The sequence below is a fragment of the Cnephaeus nilssonii genome (assembly GCF_951640355.1).
Source record: "Cnephaeus nilssonii genome assembly, chromosome: 17".
Classification (NCBI taxonomy): domain Eukaryota; kingdom Metazoa; phylum Chordata; class Mammalia; order Chiroptera; family Vespertilionidae; genus Cnephaeus; species Cnephaeus nilssonii.
This window is the reverse complement of record NC_137088.1, coordinates 26461831-26478593: the sequence shown is the minus strand read 5'-3', so window position 1 is coordinate 26478593 and position 16763 is coordinate 26461831. Positions and strand designations below refer to the sequence as shown.

At 35.6% G+C, this 16763-nt stretch overlaps 1 protein-coding gene across 2 annotated transcripts in view; it reads right to left on the bottom strand.

The window, feature by feature from the left end:
- DNAJC13 (DnaJ heat shock protein family (Hsp40) member C13) overlaps positions 1–16763 on the bottom strand; it is a 112206-nt gene that overhangs the window by 39506 nt on the left and 55937 nt on the right. For both annotated transcript variants that reach the window (XR_013814810.1, XM_079794542.1), the window contains exons 23-33: positions 15112–15215; positions 14099–14258; positions 12635–12697; positions 11463–11564; positions 9850–9954; positions 8904–9106; positions 7750–7834; positions 5509–5663; positions 4733–4778; positions 2066–2220; positions 412–613 (exon numbers count right to left, since the gene is read on the bottom strand). Coding sequence is in view for 1 of the 2 variants with exons in the window: in XM_079794542.1 (XP_079650668.1) it covers positions 412–613; positions 2066–2220; positions 4733–4778; positions 5509–5663; positions 7750–7834; positions 8904–9106; positions 9850–9954; positions 11463–11564; positions 12635–12697; positions 14099–14258; positions 15112–15215 (1380 nt within the window). In the remaining variant the exon portion in view is untranslated. The remainder of the gene's footprint in view (positions 1–411; positions 614–2065; positions 2221–4732; positions 4779–5508; positions 5664–7749; positions 7835–8903; positions 9107–9849; positions 9955–11462; positions 11565–12634; positions 12698–14098; positions 14259–15111; positions 15216–16763) is intronic.

The following is a 16763-nucleotide window of genomic DNA, read 5'->3' as shown; positions in this document are numbered from 1 at the left end:
TGAGATAGTTGCTATTATAAGTATTAGTAGTACTACTGCCTAAGGCCAAACTGAGACTAAGTCCAACACCAGCTTACTCCGACATGTGTGAACTTAATCAATCTGCTCTAGAGACAAGCTTCCACCAAGCTAGTATAGTAACAATCGTGTAATATACATGAAATTAAGTTTGTTTCATTTCTGTCACAGAAGGTCAAGATTATAAAGATCCTAATACTCCCTCAAAAAAAAAAAATCTTTCAGTTTGGTGTGTACCCAAATACACTGAACTACCCTTTACATGGTGCTTAGAGTAAGAGCAGATACTTCAGGAAGCCATTAACCTTCTAGAACTGACAGAAGAAATACCCAGAAATGATTAGAGGCTATTTTTTATACTTTAAGAAGGCACAAATTAATCTGCTAACTTACCGGGTCTTTAATTGGCCAGTCTGGAAATCGGAGTGTATCACAAAGTTGTTTGAGGTAATAAATATTACAAAATAGTTCATTTTCTAGTTGTGGATAGTTGATAACTGGGATGGGACAATATTGATAAAGTGCTCTAGTGTTACTCTGAAGACGAGGTGTGAAATCAGCAAGATGGGCAGCGATCTTCTCTATCATGAGACGCCTACAATCATAAAAACATCCAAGCATTACGAAAGGATTATTTGATTTTAAAGAAAAGGTTAAGATAGATAATCATGCAAAATAATTACATGGACCTTCTTTAGAGTAACTCATTTGTTTAGAATACCCTGAGAATGTTACTCAGGGTATTTTAAACTTATATAAAAACTTTCAATGGATATAAACTTATTTGTAATACCTACCTACAAAGAAGACCATAGAAAGAAAGGCTGATATTACCAGTCCTTCCTATTACAAGTCACTGCTACTGAAATATCAGTCATGAGATGGTCAAATGGTAAGAAATCTGCATGCAGCACATGGGCATAGCCAGGGAACTCAATTAGCTATCATCCCAAAGAAGCTCACTGCTTGGTATTTACTTTAGTCAATTTAACCAATCTGGGATCTGGCCCTCAGCTAAGCAGAAATTTGATTTGATTAGTACTCTGAAAGTTACATCTTTTAGCTGGGGAAGGCCTAACAATAAATTTCAGAAGAAAAATAATACATAAAAAACTGTGTTGTAAACTTCTTTATATTCTTATATATTTTTTCCTAAAGAAAAATGATGACCACACAGAATATATTCAAATTGGTGGCTAGCACATGCCAAGCCTATAGGTCAACCTATAGGAGGATACAAATGATAACCAGCAGGTGGCATTGTGAGTGTGAAGTCAGCCACAGGAGAGTGAAGGACTGACTCAGGACAACTGGCGTTCAGCTGAGAGGACTGAGGGGTTCTCCACAGAGGTGGCCCTGACACTGGAACACTCAAGTGCCAAGTCTTTCCTGTACAATGACATCTGCTTCTGGGCTTCTCCTTTTTCTACGTTTCCATCAGCTTTTCCCTATGGCATTCTCCTCCTAACAAGGAGATTCGTTAGGAACCCTAATCTCCAGAGTAAGGTCAAAATGTTCTGGCTATGGAGCCCTCATTCTAAAATGAATTTAGAATCTCTCTGGTATGGTTCATTTTATATGGGCATAATTTTTAATTAGTGGAGTACAGTTCTATTTCCAAATACCCAAGAACTGTGTTTTGATTTTATCTCCACATATTCCATAAATATATATTAGTTCACTGCCTAAAATTGTACCAGTTCTGCAAACTGACTTAACCTTTTGCACTTGGATGTCTAGTATGACTCGAAACGGTTAGCATTAGAATAAAGGAATCGAGAAAAAAACAAGCGAGTGCAAAGGGTTAAGAAGCACCAATGATAAAGGGGTCTACACCTTTATGCAAAGCTCTATTAAGGTCACAGTAATTTTGTCAAATCATGTCAAAAATTGAAAAAAGCTTATGGCCTTGTCGCTTGATTTGACACCAATGACTGCTGTAGCTTCAGATTATGCCACTAGTAAAAGCAGGTCTTTTCATAAGAGTCAAATCAGACAGCAAGGGGCAAAGATTCTGAGTATAAAATACAATCAGCTGAGTACTTACCTCATTTCACTGCTCCAGATTGCTTCTGGTGTGTCAAATTCTCCAAGAAAAATCTCAGAAAACTTTTCAGACTCATAATTTTCTAAGTAACAAACCATTGCTTCTGGTAGGATGTGCCCAAGTATACTTCTTTGAAAAATATCTTGTCCTTTTGACTTAAAACAAAACAAAATGTTGTCAGAAACAGTAAAGCTATCTTTCAATTTTTTGGCGAACATTTAAGAAAAGAAAACTAGAAAAAATTGCTTTTGTGCTCTGGAAATTTAGATAGAAACATGGCAAAATGCGAAGTGAAATGTTTCTGGTTTAAAGTGGCTTGACAAGAGCTCCAAGGTGAACTAACACCTTCAGCCCTGCAGCAGTCTTAACCTCCTCAGGTGCCAGGGCTGCCAACTGGCCTTTGACCATGAACAATAGTGATGGACAACACAGAAAGATGTGAAAGAGATTAACATCAGTTATTCTGTGTTACATCGTGGACTGCAGTTCCCACCTATACCTGCTTGTTTTCAAAAACAAGTAAAATTAGTAAATCCAGCCCTGACCGGTTTGGCTCAGTGGATAGAGCGTCGGCCTGCGGACTGAAGGGTCCCAGGTTCAATTCTGGTTAAGGGCATGTACCTTGGTTGCGGGCACATCCCCAGTAGTGGGTGTGCAGGAGGCAGCTGTTTGATGTTTCTCTCATCGATGTTTCTAACTCTCTATCCTTCTCCCTTCCTCTCTGTAAAAAGCCAATAAAATATATTTTAAAAAAAAATTAGTAAATCCAGAAAATCAAGATCTTAAAGTAGGAATGGGGAATATTGGGCCCTCGAGCCATATAAGGCCCACAAAAATCATTTGGTCTGGCCCTGCCAAGGCATTAGGGGTGAGTTAATTAATTAAATGTTCGACTGAATATAAATATAGCAGGCTAATTTTTAAGTTGATAATTCTACATAGGCTACCAGTGATGTTATAAATATCCAAATGGCCCTTGGCAGAAAAAAAGATTCCCCACCCCTGTCTAAATGAGTCTCTTGGCATGAAGGTGGCTAGGACTTAGATGAATTCCTATTCAAAGTAAGTATAATTAACTATATTAAAAACGCCACATTATCTGGCTGGCCAAATGGAGTCAGGGTAATGATCACACTTAATCATACTAAATTTTAAAACTCATTTTTCTGCCTGATGGAAATAAAATCCTAAAGACAATAAGAACTTCTCTTATTTCCTTCCAGGCAAACTGAGGACATTTCATTTCTTTAGGATTTGGCAACGGCCCAGGGAAAAAACCCAGACATGGTTTTATCACTTAGTGCAAAGAAAAATTAGATTATGAATATTTTTAGGCCTTTTGCTAATAAAAACCATAAATTTACTATCTGTTAAACTTTTGGCTGAAGAATTGCTTGTTCTGTTCTTTACAATACTATTATTTAGTAATTCCTGTATCCAGAGTTCTGCTATAAAAACAACACTATTTTGTTTTAATTATTCTAAATATTGTTAGATGAAATGACATATATAGTTTCTCATATAAAATTTGAAAATAAGATTACATATGAATAACTGCACCACAAAAACGTAAAAAAATATGCCCAAAATGCCTAAGGCTACATTAAGGTAATGTCATTAGAGGCAATTTTTGAAAACTTTTTTATATTTTCATTTTCATTGTATAAAGCTGTGGAAATGACACTGGCATGGGCATCACTTTAATATTATCAGAGACAGACTATGTCGTAGGGCTTCACTGGCTACTCTATAAACATGCAGTTTGGTCTAGTGTCAAAGTGGTCTAACATTCCTTGATTAGTCTCCTAAACAAATGATCTGGTTTTGGTTTATTCTTCTGCTCTTAAGAAAATCTGAAAACCAATGCTCCATGAAAAAAGCCTAACGAAATTTGAAACACACTTCAGTTATGTGTTGACAATAAATATTTCTGCAAATGTATATTTAAAGTTTCAGGTTGAATAAGTCATCTTTTTCTGGATTCCTACTTTCCCTCCTCAGTAAAATGACAAGAAAAGTGCCTAAAAAATTAAGTAGCTTTAAAAAAGAAATCACCATCTTGGAATCTGAACAAAAAGAAAGTTTAAGTCATACTGAATGTTAATTGATTATATGGGACTCAGGTATATAATGAACTATTTCTGAAAATTAATCCAAATTTTACACAAAGGGAACACATTACATTCAGTGTGGTGTCACGTTATAATCCACATCTTCAATTTGCAATATGAAGTCTAATGGGCAACATTTATTTTCATTAAAAAGTATTAGCTTAGCCAGTGATGGCGAACCTATGACACGCGTGTCAGCACTGACACACGTAGCCATTTCTGATGACATGCGGCCGCATGCCAAGGATGAGACATTTGCTGCTCCTGAGGATGAAACATTTGCGACTAGAGTCTTGGAGTTAGTTTTTTCCTCAAAGTGATACACTACCCGAGTTATGCTCAGTTTTTTGGCGAAGTTTGACACACCAAGCTCAAAAGGTTGCCCATCACTGGTTAGACTGTGTGCGATGTACCATAAGGGACTGTAAAAATGTACTAAAATAACACTTGCCCCCAAGTGCTCCTAATCTAGTAAACATTCATAGCTCAGGAAGCTTTGTTGCCAACACATCTTACCCAGTGTGAAACATGCATGTAGAGGATTCATCTGGCTTACCTCCTCTGACTTGAAAGCCTGTTTGGCATGCGTATACTTCAAAAATCTAGGGGAAAAGATTACTTATCAGACACAGAAACTGATTTAGATTTAGTAACCTTAGTTTTTTAAAGATGAGGTCTTTCTATATAAGTAAAAGCCATAAAAGGCAACTTGTAAATCCAGATCGCCAAAATGTTTATTTTCTCATTAACACAAGAACTTAAGTGAACAGAAAGGTTTTTAAACAATGGTCATATTAAGGTTAGATAATAACGTGAAAAATTATCCAATTTTTGAAATTATTTATTTTTATTGTATTTATTGAGAGGGAGAAGGAGAGGGAAACATCGACCCATTTTTCCACCCATTCATGCATCCACTGGTTGCTTCCTGTATGTGCTCTGACTGGGGATCGAACCTGCAACTTTGGCACATCAGGACAATACTCTAATTAACTGAGGTACTCACCAATAGCACAAAGTATCCAAATTTAAGAAAAAAAAATTACAAAATTGCATGCACAATAGGAATATGATTACATTAAACATGTCTATTAAAATACTAGGTGATAAAATTCTTATGTTAGATGTGATAAAAGTGGTGTAATACTGAGTCACTTTCCCCTATTCTTCTAATTTCTGTATTTTCAGACATATAAACTACTTTTATAATGAAAAATTTAATGAAAGCAATGACACACACACACACACACACACACACACACACTCACACACAAATCAATCCATGTACAATTCCAACAATAATTTTAAATAGATTACCATTAGAGTTCTTACCGAGCTACAGGAAGCACATTGGAACCTGTATACATCATGATAAAGAAAAATACTCCAGTAAGATAAAGACGAGGTAACTGTGGGTTATCTTGCATGATATGGTATAACAAAATAGCAACCTTCTCAACAAGGATAGGGTCAAAGGTCAGCAGTAGCTAAAAAAGAATTAAAATGTTTTTGTTACTGGGTTGTAAAAAAATTGCAATATCATCATTCATTTTAGGTTTATGTATTTCTTATACTGAGGTTATAGTTTCTTATATGCAGTAAGTTACAAAATAAAAATCCATGGGATTCAGTAAGCTTGTCTATCAAATATTACTAGCAAAAAAATAAATAAACTTAAAACAAGAGTAAGTACTAGCTCAGATTAGGAGGTCAAAGTTTTAGATTCAGATATGAGATTCTAAAAAGATTTGAAGATGATTCATTTTACAATAGTTAATGCAGAGATATAAAATATTAGAACTGATCAAAATTTATTCAGAGAAAGTCCAAACATGCCTGAAGCTGTTTTGTCACCATTATAGGTAAAATTGTTTCTTGTGCAGGAATCTTGTGACAAAAGGGGGAAAAAAAGCAGCAATCCTTTGGTTTATTTTCAGTTGAGCGGATGAAGTATCCCCCAAAGAAGACTTAAGAACTCAAGGAGCAGAGAACGCCATCAGTAAAATAGCGGTAAACAATAGATCTACACATGCAGGTAGAGGACAAGAGGGTAACCGAATATCAGTAGTTATTTCTACTACTAGAAAGTACCAAAAGATGTGGTCTCTAGAAATCTGAACTGGCAATACTTGCATCTGAGATCACAGTAATGAAGCTCGGGAAAAAAAAAAGTCATAAAACATTGCTAGAATAAATACTTGATAAAGAAATATAGTAAGTTTTAGCTTAATAAAAGTGGCATGTCAATTTTCTATAAACAATTACTTCCAAAAGAATCCCCAATGTGATGTCAAATGTTACTAGTAAAAAAAAATAGATTTAAAACCAAAGTACTAGCTCAGATTAGGAGGTCAAAGTTTTAGATTCAAATATGAGACTGAACAGCTATATGTCTTTAATAATTTAAATTTCTCTGTGTTCAAAAAGGTGTTTAGTACTATGACATATTTTTTTTCATGGAAAGATCGAGATACAGTAACATAGGATTTGACAACACTTTCAACAAAATATGGGAATTAGCAGGCAAAATCCCGAAGTATTTGAAATTGTGACTATACCAGAAGACTTGGACATTTACTGGTATCTTAGAGGTATCTAAGACCAGTCTAAAAATTCTAAAGCTATATCCAATGGTAAAACTGGTGATTGCTCTTAAAATCAAATGAAGTACAAAAATCTGTACCAACCAATATAGATAATGTTCCTGAAAACTACTATTGCCTAACTGTGCTTAGCAAGATTCAGTCTTCCAGAACATAGAAAATTAAAGAAAAACAAAATAGCTTCTCAAAAATATATTTTTTAACTAAGTATTAAAAAAATATATAGGAGGCATATATTGTTAAAAGGAACTACTTTTAGAATTAAAATTCTTTTAAATAACTTTAATTATTTAGATATTACTAAAGATGTTTGATTAAAATAGATCTTTCCCCCACAAAGTTTCACATTACGCTGACCAAATCTGTTAAAATTTGTTTTTTAGTCATCCTTTCTGGGCCTGAAGGATGCATTACTTCTTTCCTTTTAGTTTCATAGGTATTGGAAAAACATTTGGGAGAGTTAGATTTTCAGGTATGGTCCTTCACCTACATGCCAACAGGGTCCAGAATAGAAAACAAAAGCCTCTCCCACCAGCTCACACATACAGCAGCACAGTCCTCTTGGCTGGGGGTGGGGAGGTAGTGGAATATAAGGAACAGTAACTGCAGTGCACTTTCACTTAAGCATCTGAACAGAAATGTCCACAACAGAAAAGCCCACAGCAAATCAGAGTACAACACCTTTAAGTTATTACAATGGTGTGATTTTAAGAATGGATAATAACTAAAACCTTTAGATAATAATTCTGGAGTCTTCCCATATTTACATTCTTGGATACACAATCTTCCACAGTCTATTCAGAATATCAACTCAATTAGCAGTAAGTGAAGTAAACCTAATTCAGGGTTCAGGCTTTTTGAAAATGGAATAGACTACAAAGAAACAATGACTGGGGCTCCTAGTAAAATTAAATAAGGAAAATGATTCTTAAAATAGTATTCCTAATTTGGTAACATAAGAGTAACTCACCTGAATAATATGGGGAAGGCAAGCATTGTCTGAGAGCAGTCTTTTCACTCTGGGTAAAGGCCGAATGATAGCATTATCTTGATCTCTAGAAAATATTTTCTAAGGTCAACTTTTAATATTTTCATTAAAATTTATATGATCAGAGCATATGACATTCTACTAGGCATGAAGCATATTACCTTACTTTTTTTGTTAATGAAGACTAAGCTCTCATACAGCTGGGAACATGATTAGGTATTTTGGTTTAAATCTATTTGGCTGCTTAATATGACTTCATTTCCTTCCATAAGATTTCCTTGAAAAACAGTACCCTAGAAGAGCCAGAGACTCTTATTTATTATTTAATTGATTAAACTTGGTGTTGTCCAACACTGTCAGTGGAGATTCCCCCCCAAAAGGGCATATCAAACTAAGTCACATAAATTTAAACAATTTATCTACTCTTAGTGTTTTCCAAGTACAGCCTTAATTCAATGCTACATTATTCTAACGACTATTTATGTCACTTTAAGTCTGATCTGAATTTTAAAGAAAACTAAAACATTAAAGCCTCATTATAAAATTGACAGTTCCTCAGTAATTTCCATCACAAGTATCTGTAGCATAATAAAATAAACTGATGTACATGCAAATATTTTATGAAGATTAAAGTGTCTCATTGAAGGGTCATAATTATGATTATCACTGGATAACAAGGTCTCACCTTCACTCGTCAGGTGGGGCAAGATGTGAGCCTAGACTCATGTTCCTATACCAGGAGTGGCTAACCTGACAGGTCAGGAGCTGGCACCTGCCACTGTCTACAGACTGCAGTGTGCTTATTTCAACAGTTTATACCTGATTCATATGAATGGCAACTGTTACCATTGCTAGAATGCAGCTAGTAAGCCTCAATGTAGTATCATTATTTGTAGTCTTTCAGAGAAAGATGTTTTTAGCTACTTTACCAATATAATTTACAAATTATTTCCTTATATCTTCTTCCAAAAAAGCTCCAAAATTCAAAGTAGCATTCCCCCCAAGCCACAAATGGAATACCATTGCTTTAAATCACCGAAGTACTCCCATGCCATCACAGAGGAAGCATCCTTACAAATGGGGAGAAGATGATTAAGAGTCCCTGGTAACCATGGAAATGTTCAATTACATTTTACCTGCTTGGAAAATATCCACACATTGTGATCAACATGTTCAATATAAGGGTAGCAAGGTCAGTTTCATTTAGCACAGCCTGTCCGCTGGCTAACAGACACCACTTAAGCTGAGGGATTGCCTGTAGTGGTCGCCATCCATCCATGCCTTGAGCCCAGCATCTGGTCTTTGCATTTAACATTCCTTTGGTCCATAGTTCTTGCATCTAAATGAAAGCAAGGCATCATTATTACAGACAAATAAAACAAAACGAAAGGGTTTGCTAATGCTTTCTATTTTTATAGTAAACACATACTAAACTATGAAATATACAAGTTCACTATTAAAGAATAACAACAAACTTTTGTTGACAGGCCTTTAGGAACCCAAATTGGGCTACTAATAAGAAAATAACCATTTAGCTGGTCAACCAGTGAGTATAAGAAACACTGGAAAAAATAAAAACAGTAGGCAGAATGTAAAATGACCAAATTATGCAAACAAAAGGCTTGGTGTTCTATAAAACACTTTGGCTAAATTCTGAGTCTGGGAGGCTAAGGATGGGAGGGCAGGATCAAACATAAGATGTTAAGAAAGAAATTGCCTTTGGGCTGTACAGGCAGTTTTTAATAAATTTCAGACTGCATATTAAAACTTCCTATTCATACAATAAAAAAGATGTGTAGTTTGACATAATTATCAAGATAACAACTGTTACTTAAAATTCATTAATTCCATTAACTGCTTTTAAACACTAAGATTTGAAGACATCAGTGTATGTGTGTGTGTGTTTCTCTAGAAATGCAAACCATCTAATCCTTCATGTAAATATGGAAAGGCAGAACCCTTGGAGCTGATGACACTAATTCAAATTATAGTGTTAAAATATTCCAATATCTCTATGTGTGCTAAGCACAGGGAAATAAGAAGGGCTAAGACTTTCATGAAAAATTTCTCTGAGACACATACCTCATGAAATCCATACGGGCCACTCCTTTCTTTGTCTGCGCTGCCGAAGTACCATTCCTTTTCACTCTCTCTTTTCATATCTGGAGCAGCTTCAATTACATTGCTCTAAGTTTTAAAATAATTTAGTTACTTTTTTAAGACCGAAATTTAAGGGGGCAGTTGTCATAAAAAGTTACATAGTACTCATTTCTTGGGTTTTATTCCTTTAAAAATTCACCTACATTTTTAAGAGAACTTATTTTAAGAGGTAAGGGTTAAATGTCTAGCCTAATAGTAAAAAAAAAAAAAGTGACTTGCTTTCTAAGAAGCATTAGAAGTAAATGGGTTCTACATTTACTTGAAAATCTAAGCTAAATTCAAAGATATCTACATTCCTGATGGTCCTTTATAAATTCCCAGGGCACTAAAATTTTAGTAGCAAAGAACACTGCAAATAGCTATAAAAATAAGCATATACCATTAACCTTAAACCACGATGCTCAAAATACTAAAGTTCTTCTTTTGAGGGAAAAACTCATTCCAACTAAAAGTTTCAATAAGCATTAAAATGCTGACAGGAAAGTTTTTGTGGTTAAAACACTTAGTTTCAATCTATTACTACCACTACAGGTCATTGTTATATAGTTTTATTTATCAATGTTTATAAAAATCTAAAATAGAATTTTATATAATTAGTATGTTTTATTAAAACATGGTTTTTAAATACTCTCTTAACTATTAGCTTTCAGTTACTCATATTGAGAGGGATAACAAAGTGGTCAAGAGCATAGACTTCTGGGTTCTAACTTAGGCTCTGTCCCTTATTCACTGACCTTGGGCAATATACCTAGCATTTCTGTTCCTTCGTTTCCTCATCTGTAAAATGGGAGAGTTGTTCGGGATTTAAAGAGTTAACATATTATGTGTACCAGAATAGTACCTGGTACATTGTCATGCTATGCAAGCACCACGATTACTATTATTCATACCTGATAAAATGCCATCATCTATTCAAATAGCACTTCTGTCCACACTCTAGCCAAAATTTAAAATGATACATTCCCCTGCACTAAGACAAAGCATAAACTAAAACAAAACATAACACAGAAAGGAAAGAAAGAAGGGAAGAAGGGAGGGAGGGAGAGAAGGAGGAAGTAATGTCCAATGAGCTAAGTACAGATCCCTTCTGTAAGTTAGGTTATCAGAAGAGGCCTTTCAGCAGAGACTGGCAGCTCTGTCCTCTTACTGGCTGGTTTCAAGAAGGTCCCCAGATTCAACGTATATTCTCCATGGCTGTCAATGCTAAAAGTTCTACTTACATAAATGGTGAACACAGTTTAAATCCTAAAGGTTGCATTGCCTCAAAATAAGACACATTAGCATTGTAGTTACTTTAAAAGACAAAGAGACATTGAAAAAATAAAAATGAATCATCACTGTCCATTTTGGATTGTTCTTAGTTGTTTTCCCGTTTTTGTGTGACTTAAATCTCCCATGTATTACTACTATACTTATTGGAGCAATACACTTGTAGCCATATATATTGACATATTTTCAGATTTTTAAGATTCTTTTGATCCTAAAAGTATATTCCACGGATGTAAAAATTGTAAAATATAGATAAGCATACATACTTGCAGTGGTACCGTCGCTCGGCTTACATGGAGATGTGCCAGGGTAAGTAAGTCCACAAGGATTCTAATTCCATTTGAATCCATGAGATCCTTAACATTTTTCTAGGAGACAAAAACATTTTTACATAGTCTAAAACCTTTCTCTTCAATATGTACTACTACCTAAAAGGCTCTCAAGGAAGAGAATATTTGGAATCTGGAAAACTTAACATACAAGTGATACTAATAGATATTTCCAGAATTTTGTGTTCAAGGAACATGAATTTGGACAAAAATAAAAAGGTTAAAGCTATGTTACAAATATATCACATAAAATATTTTACTTAAAAAATAAAAATAAGCAAACAAATGAAAGGCTGGCAGGATTAACACCCACATAAACTCTGGTCCTACAATTATCCTGCATTTTACCAAGCCTTTTTGTTAATAAACAAATTATTCTATAATCAGAAATAAAATCTGGCATATTAAAAAACCTTTTAATGTTCCAGTATATTTCTGTAAATGTAAGATAAAACTGGTAATTTCTTAGAAGTTAGGAAGAGATTATAATTTAAATTAAAATTTCTTAGGATTACTAATTACACTTCATTTTAAAGCATTTGCATTATTTACTAAAAGACTAAAACTAAGCAATATTAGTATAAAATTTAATTTTAAAAAACCTCAAATTTTATTTTAACATCATGCAATTGTGAATGTTATAAATATTACAACTATAAATTCCTGTTAGAAACCAGCACAAACCTATTTAAATGTCTTAAAAATAAACTATGAAGAGCTAAAGTAACTCTTCATGTCTTCAAATTACTTGAAAATGTATATTGATAAATCAAAATGCATACTGATAAATTAAAAAGTTTCCACTTTCTGTAGAGTATTTACTTTACTTCAAATCTAATCCTAAAGAAAAATCAGCTAGCAATTTCACCCCTCATTATTCTTCACTAAGAATTTTATTATCATTAATTTAATCAGTATCTATAATGTTAGGGTAAGATGTACAGAGAATATTTGACAGAAACTTTTTCCTCTAGAAGCTGAGAGTACAGAAAACTTTCTGATCTAAAAATATTGCCATGTCTGGATAATTAACTTAAACTGTAGTAATTTATCTTTTTGTTGCACACTCATGTGACTCTGGAAATAACATTTATGCAGAAATACTGTACCTTATTAAGGATCAATTTGTTAAGGAAGAGGATCAATCTATCTCGTTCAAGTTTATCTGTGCACTATTGAAATAAATGAGAATTTAATCAGAAGTGAACAGAAACTATCACTGGACAACATCAACCAGCAGCCAGTAAGAAATAATATCATCTTTTAAACATTAAGAAAATCAAAGACCATCAATTATTACAATTCCTCCAATGTTTTACATTCTCTGCAATTTTATATAACTTCTCTAATCTCCCTAGATAGGCGGATATTTTAAAAGACATAAAGAGATTATGTCAACAAATAGCTTTAAGAATATATGTAAAAATTAAAATAAGTGAATTAGCTCAAATAATACCTTGAATTAAGTAAAAATTCAAATAATTGATTAATGATGTTTCACATAAATCACATCATGATAAATACAAACAAAAAGGAAAATGTATATGCCTAAAATACAAATGTTATGCCCCAACTACTCAGATTCAACTAGAGCAGTGGTCGGCAAACTCATTAGTCAACAGAGCCAAATATCAACAGTACAACGATTGAAATTTCTTTTGAGAGCCAAATTTTTTAAACTTAAACTTCTTCTAACGCCACTTCTTCAAAATAGACTCGCCCAGGCCGTGGTATTTTGTGGAAGAGCCACACTCAAGGGGCCAAAGAGCCGCATGTGGCTCGCAAGCCGCAGTTTGCCGACCACGGAACTAGAGTAACTGAATTAGAATTTGGTGTAACAGCAAACAATAAGGATTTCAGCTGGTTATATTATTTTCTAGGTATGTTTTCTGACCTTACTCAGAATCAGTTTCTAATCGATAGCTGAGGCAATTATAACAAGCATTGATGGACATTTGCAAAATTGGTCAAATGGTTCTAAAGCAGTTCTCTAAAATTTAAATTGTTAAGTATAGGAAGAATGTAAACACAAATGAAAAAAACCAAGTGTACACACTGAAGCAAGTAGGTGACACTCAAATTTGAGCTGCGCCATGGATGACCTGATTAATTTGGTCTTTCCTCCTACCATGCTCAAGTGTTAAATGACAAACTTTCTAAAATAAAAAGGTGCTAACTCGTTTCCATTTTATTATCACTATAGTGCTGAAAAGATTTACTAGCTCCACACTTTAAAATTTAGTATGCTAGCATCATTTAAGATTTTTCCAAAATGGAAAACCAAAAGTACATAAAACTCTTTTTACACACCTGTCCAGCTCATCCATATTTAAAGACTGACAAAGAGGTCGCTTAAGTCGTTCAAAAGCAGCAAATGAAAAAATAAACAAGTACTAACCCATTAGTCATTTTCCTACTCGTCTATAAAAAAGTATAATGTAAATTAAAAAAAAAACTCATGCAGAAAGTTATGGTAGCAAGGCGATCAAATAAAATTTAAATGTAATTTTGAAAATACAAACATGTACTACAATGACACTACCAAATAGCAGATTCCTTAAATGAGATCTTACCCTCTCTAACATTCCAATGATATATCGTGTATCTGTAAAAGGTCCTATTTCTTCATGACATCTGCCATAAACAATAGCAAGGGCTTGTAAACACAGACACTTCATGTTTACTTTTGGGGTGAGCAGGAAACGATGATAGAGCTCATTGAAAAATTCATACCTAGATTTAAAAAAAGTTACAATAAAATTAGCCATGAAACAGTAAAAACATATACATAGTATGTTTTAAGATTACCAGTGGATGCCTGAAACTAGATAGTAACAAACCCTATATATTCTGTTTTTTCCCCAATACATACAAACCTCTGATAAAGTTTAATTTATAAATTAGGCACAGTAAGAGATTAACAATTACTACTAATAAAATACAATATAGTGTACAGTATAATTAAGTTATATGAATATGGTCTCTCTCAAAATATCTGTTAATGGAGGTGGTTACTAAGTGACTAGTGGGTGGAGAGCAAATACAATCTATAATAATAAAAGTGTAATATGCAAATCGACCGAACAGCTGAACAGCAGAATGACCATCCGGAGGACCAGGCTATGACACACACTGGTGCCAGGCCCACCATCGCCCCATGATCGCCCTGCAGAGGGAGGCCTAGGCCACCAACTGGCAGGGCAATTGATGGGGGGGCTCCACGGAACCGGAGGTGTGTGGCAGCAGACGCAGGCAGCGCCAGGCCAAGGCAGGTGCGGGTGGAGGGCAGGGCCGGGGCTGTGAAGCCGGCAGCCAGGGAAAGGAAAGCCTACCCTTGCACAAATTTCGTGCATCGAACGTCTAGTGTGGGTATAAAGGACAAAGGGATGGTTCATGGGATGGAGCCGGACAGCAGAAGATTTTACCATGCTACTCAAATTTCGCAAATTTAAAACTCATGAATTGTTTATTTCTGGAATTTTTCATTTAATATTTTCGGACTGTGGTTGACTGTGGGTAACTAAAACCACAGAAAGTCAAACTGCAGATAAAGGGAGACTACTGCAAGATATAAAGACTAGCTTACGATCTCTTAATTGATCCACTTTCTTCATTCTCATCTTCTTCCAATAGTAATCTCAGATAATAGTCTCCTATTTTGATTTCCTCTGCCAGGCACTCATATTTAACCTTATTAATAAAAACAAATTACATTATTTTAGTTTACAATATATTTTTGGCTATTTCCACATACTCACTTCTTAAATTCTGTCAGAGCTTTTTTCTTTTCTTGATAAGGCAGCCTTTAAATTAACAATTTCATAATGAATTATTTGGTAATTCATTATTACTAATGTAACTATTTCAGTTAAATGTTAAGAGTCAGAATTACACACCAATTTTATGAATGTAAAACTTGCTGATAAAAATTCACAGGACTACATGGTGTCCATGAAGTCTTAAGAGAAGGAAGAATCAAAACACTTTTAAAGGATAAACTGCTTCATTCCCTTCTTACCTTGCCATGACCAAGCAAGGCGTAAATGGTCCTGCACCACACGTACGTTTGCCCAACTCAGACAAGCTACTTCAGGTCTTCCCTCATCTCCCAACACATCAACTATATATCACTTTATGATATACTAGAGGCTCGTTGCACGAAAAGATTCGTGCAATAGGCCTTCCTTCCCTTGGCTTGGCTTCCAGCACTGGTTTTCCTCCAGCACCTGGCACCCAGGTCTTCACTCCGGCCAGAGTCTGCCTTCTTCGTCTTTGCTGCAGACTCCGGCTGGAGTCTGCCATCTTTGTCTTTGCTGCAGACTCTGGCTGGAGTCTGCCATCTTCGTCTTCGCTGCAGACTCCCGGAGTCTGCAGTCTTATCTTTGCTGCGGCAGTCCGCTCCTGTAGATCTTCGCCCCTGCCCTCCCTCTCATAGCAGGCGACCTGCCCCGCCTGGCCACTCCATGCTTGGAGCAGCTGGGCAGCGGCCACCTTTGGCCTTCTAATTTGCATACTCACTCTGATTGGCTGTGGGCGTAGTGGAGGTAGGTCAATTTACATGTTTGTCTATTATTAGGTAAGATTGTTTTACAGTATTCATTCTCTGCATGTCAAATCATCCCACGCTACAAATAAGAGGTGACATACGAGATAGAGCCCATGATAAGAATCTGAGGCGGCACCAGGACCCTTGTACACAGTTAGGCTGCTTATACACAGTTAGCATATTAGCCTTTTATATATTACCTAATAATAGACAAACATGTATACTAACTGTACCTCTGCTACGCCCACAGCCAATAAGGAGTGATATGCAAATTAACCCAACAAAGAGGGCAGTTAATTTGCACACACAGGCACCAAGTGACAGGGGCGGATGTTCCGCCCCACCCCTGGTCTCTCAGGGCCTCTGGGCAGCGTGGGAAGGCGGGGCCAGAGCGGAAAGAGGCGGCTCCTGGAACGGAAAGAGGAAGCTCCGGGCTGGAGCAGAAAGGGGCTGGGCCTGAGTGGAAAGGCGGTGCTGGCAGTCCGGGAAAGGAAAGTCCATTCTAGCACAAATCTTCGTGCATCGGGCTTCTAGTATATAGATAATAGCCTAAGTGTCTGTCCGACTGATAGTTATGACTCGCACTGACCACCAGAGGGCATGCTCAACGCAGGAGCTGCTGAGCTGCAGTGACTTGGCAGCAGCGATTCTCGGGTGATGTACCCTGAAACCAGAGAGGAGGGAGACCGATT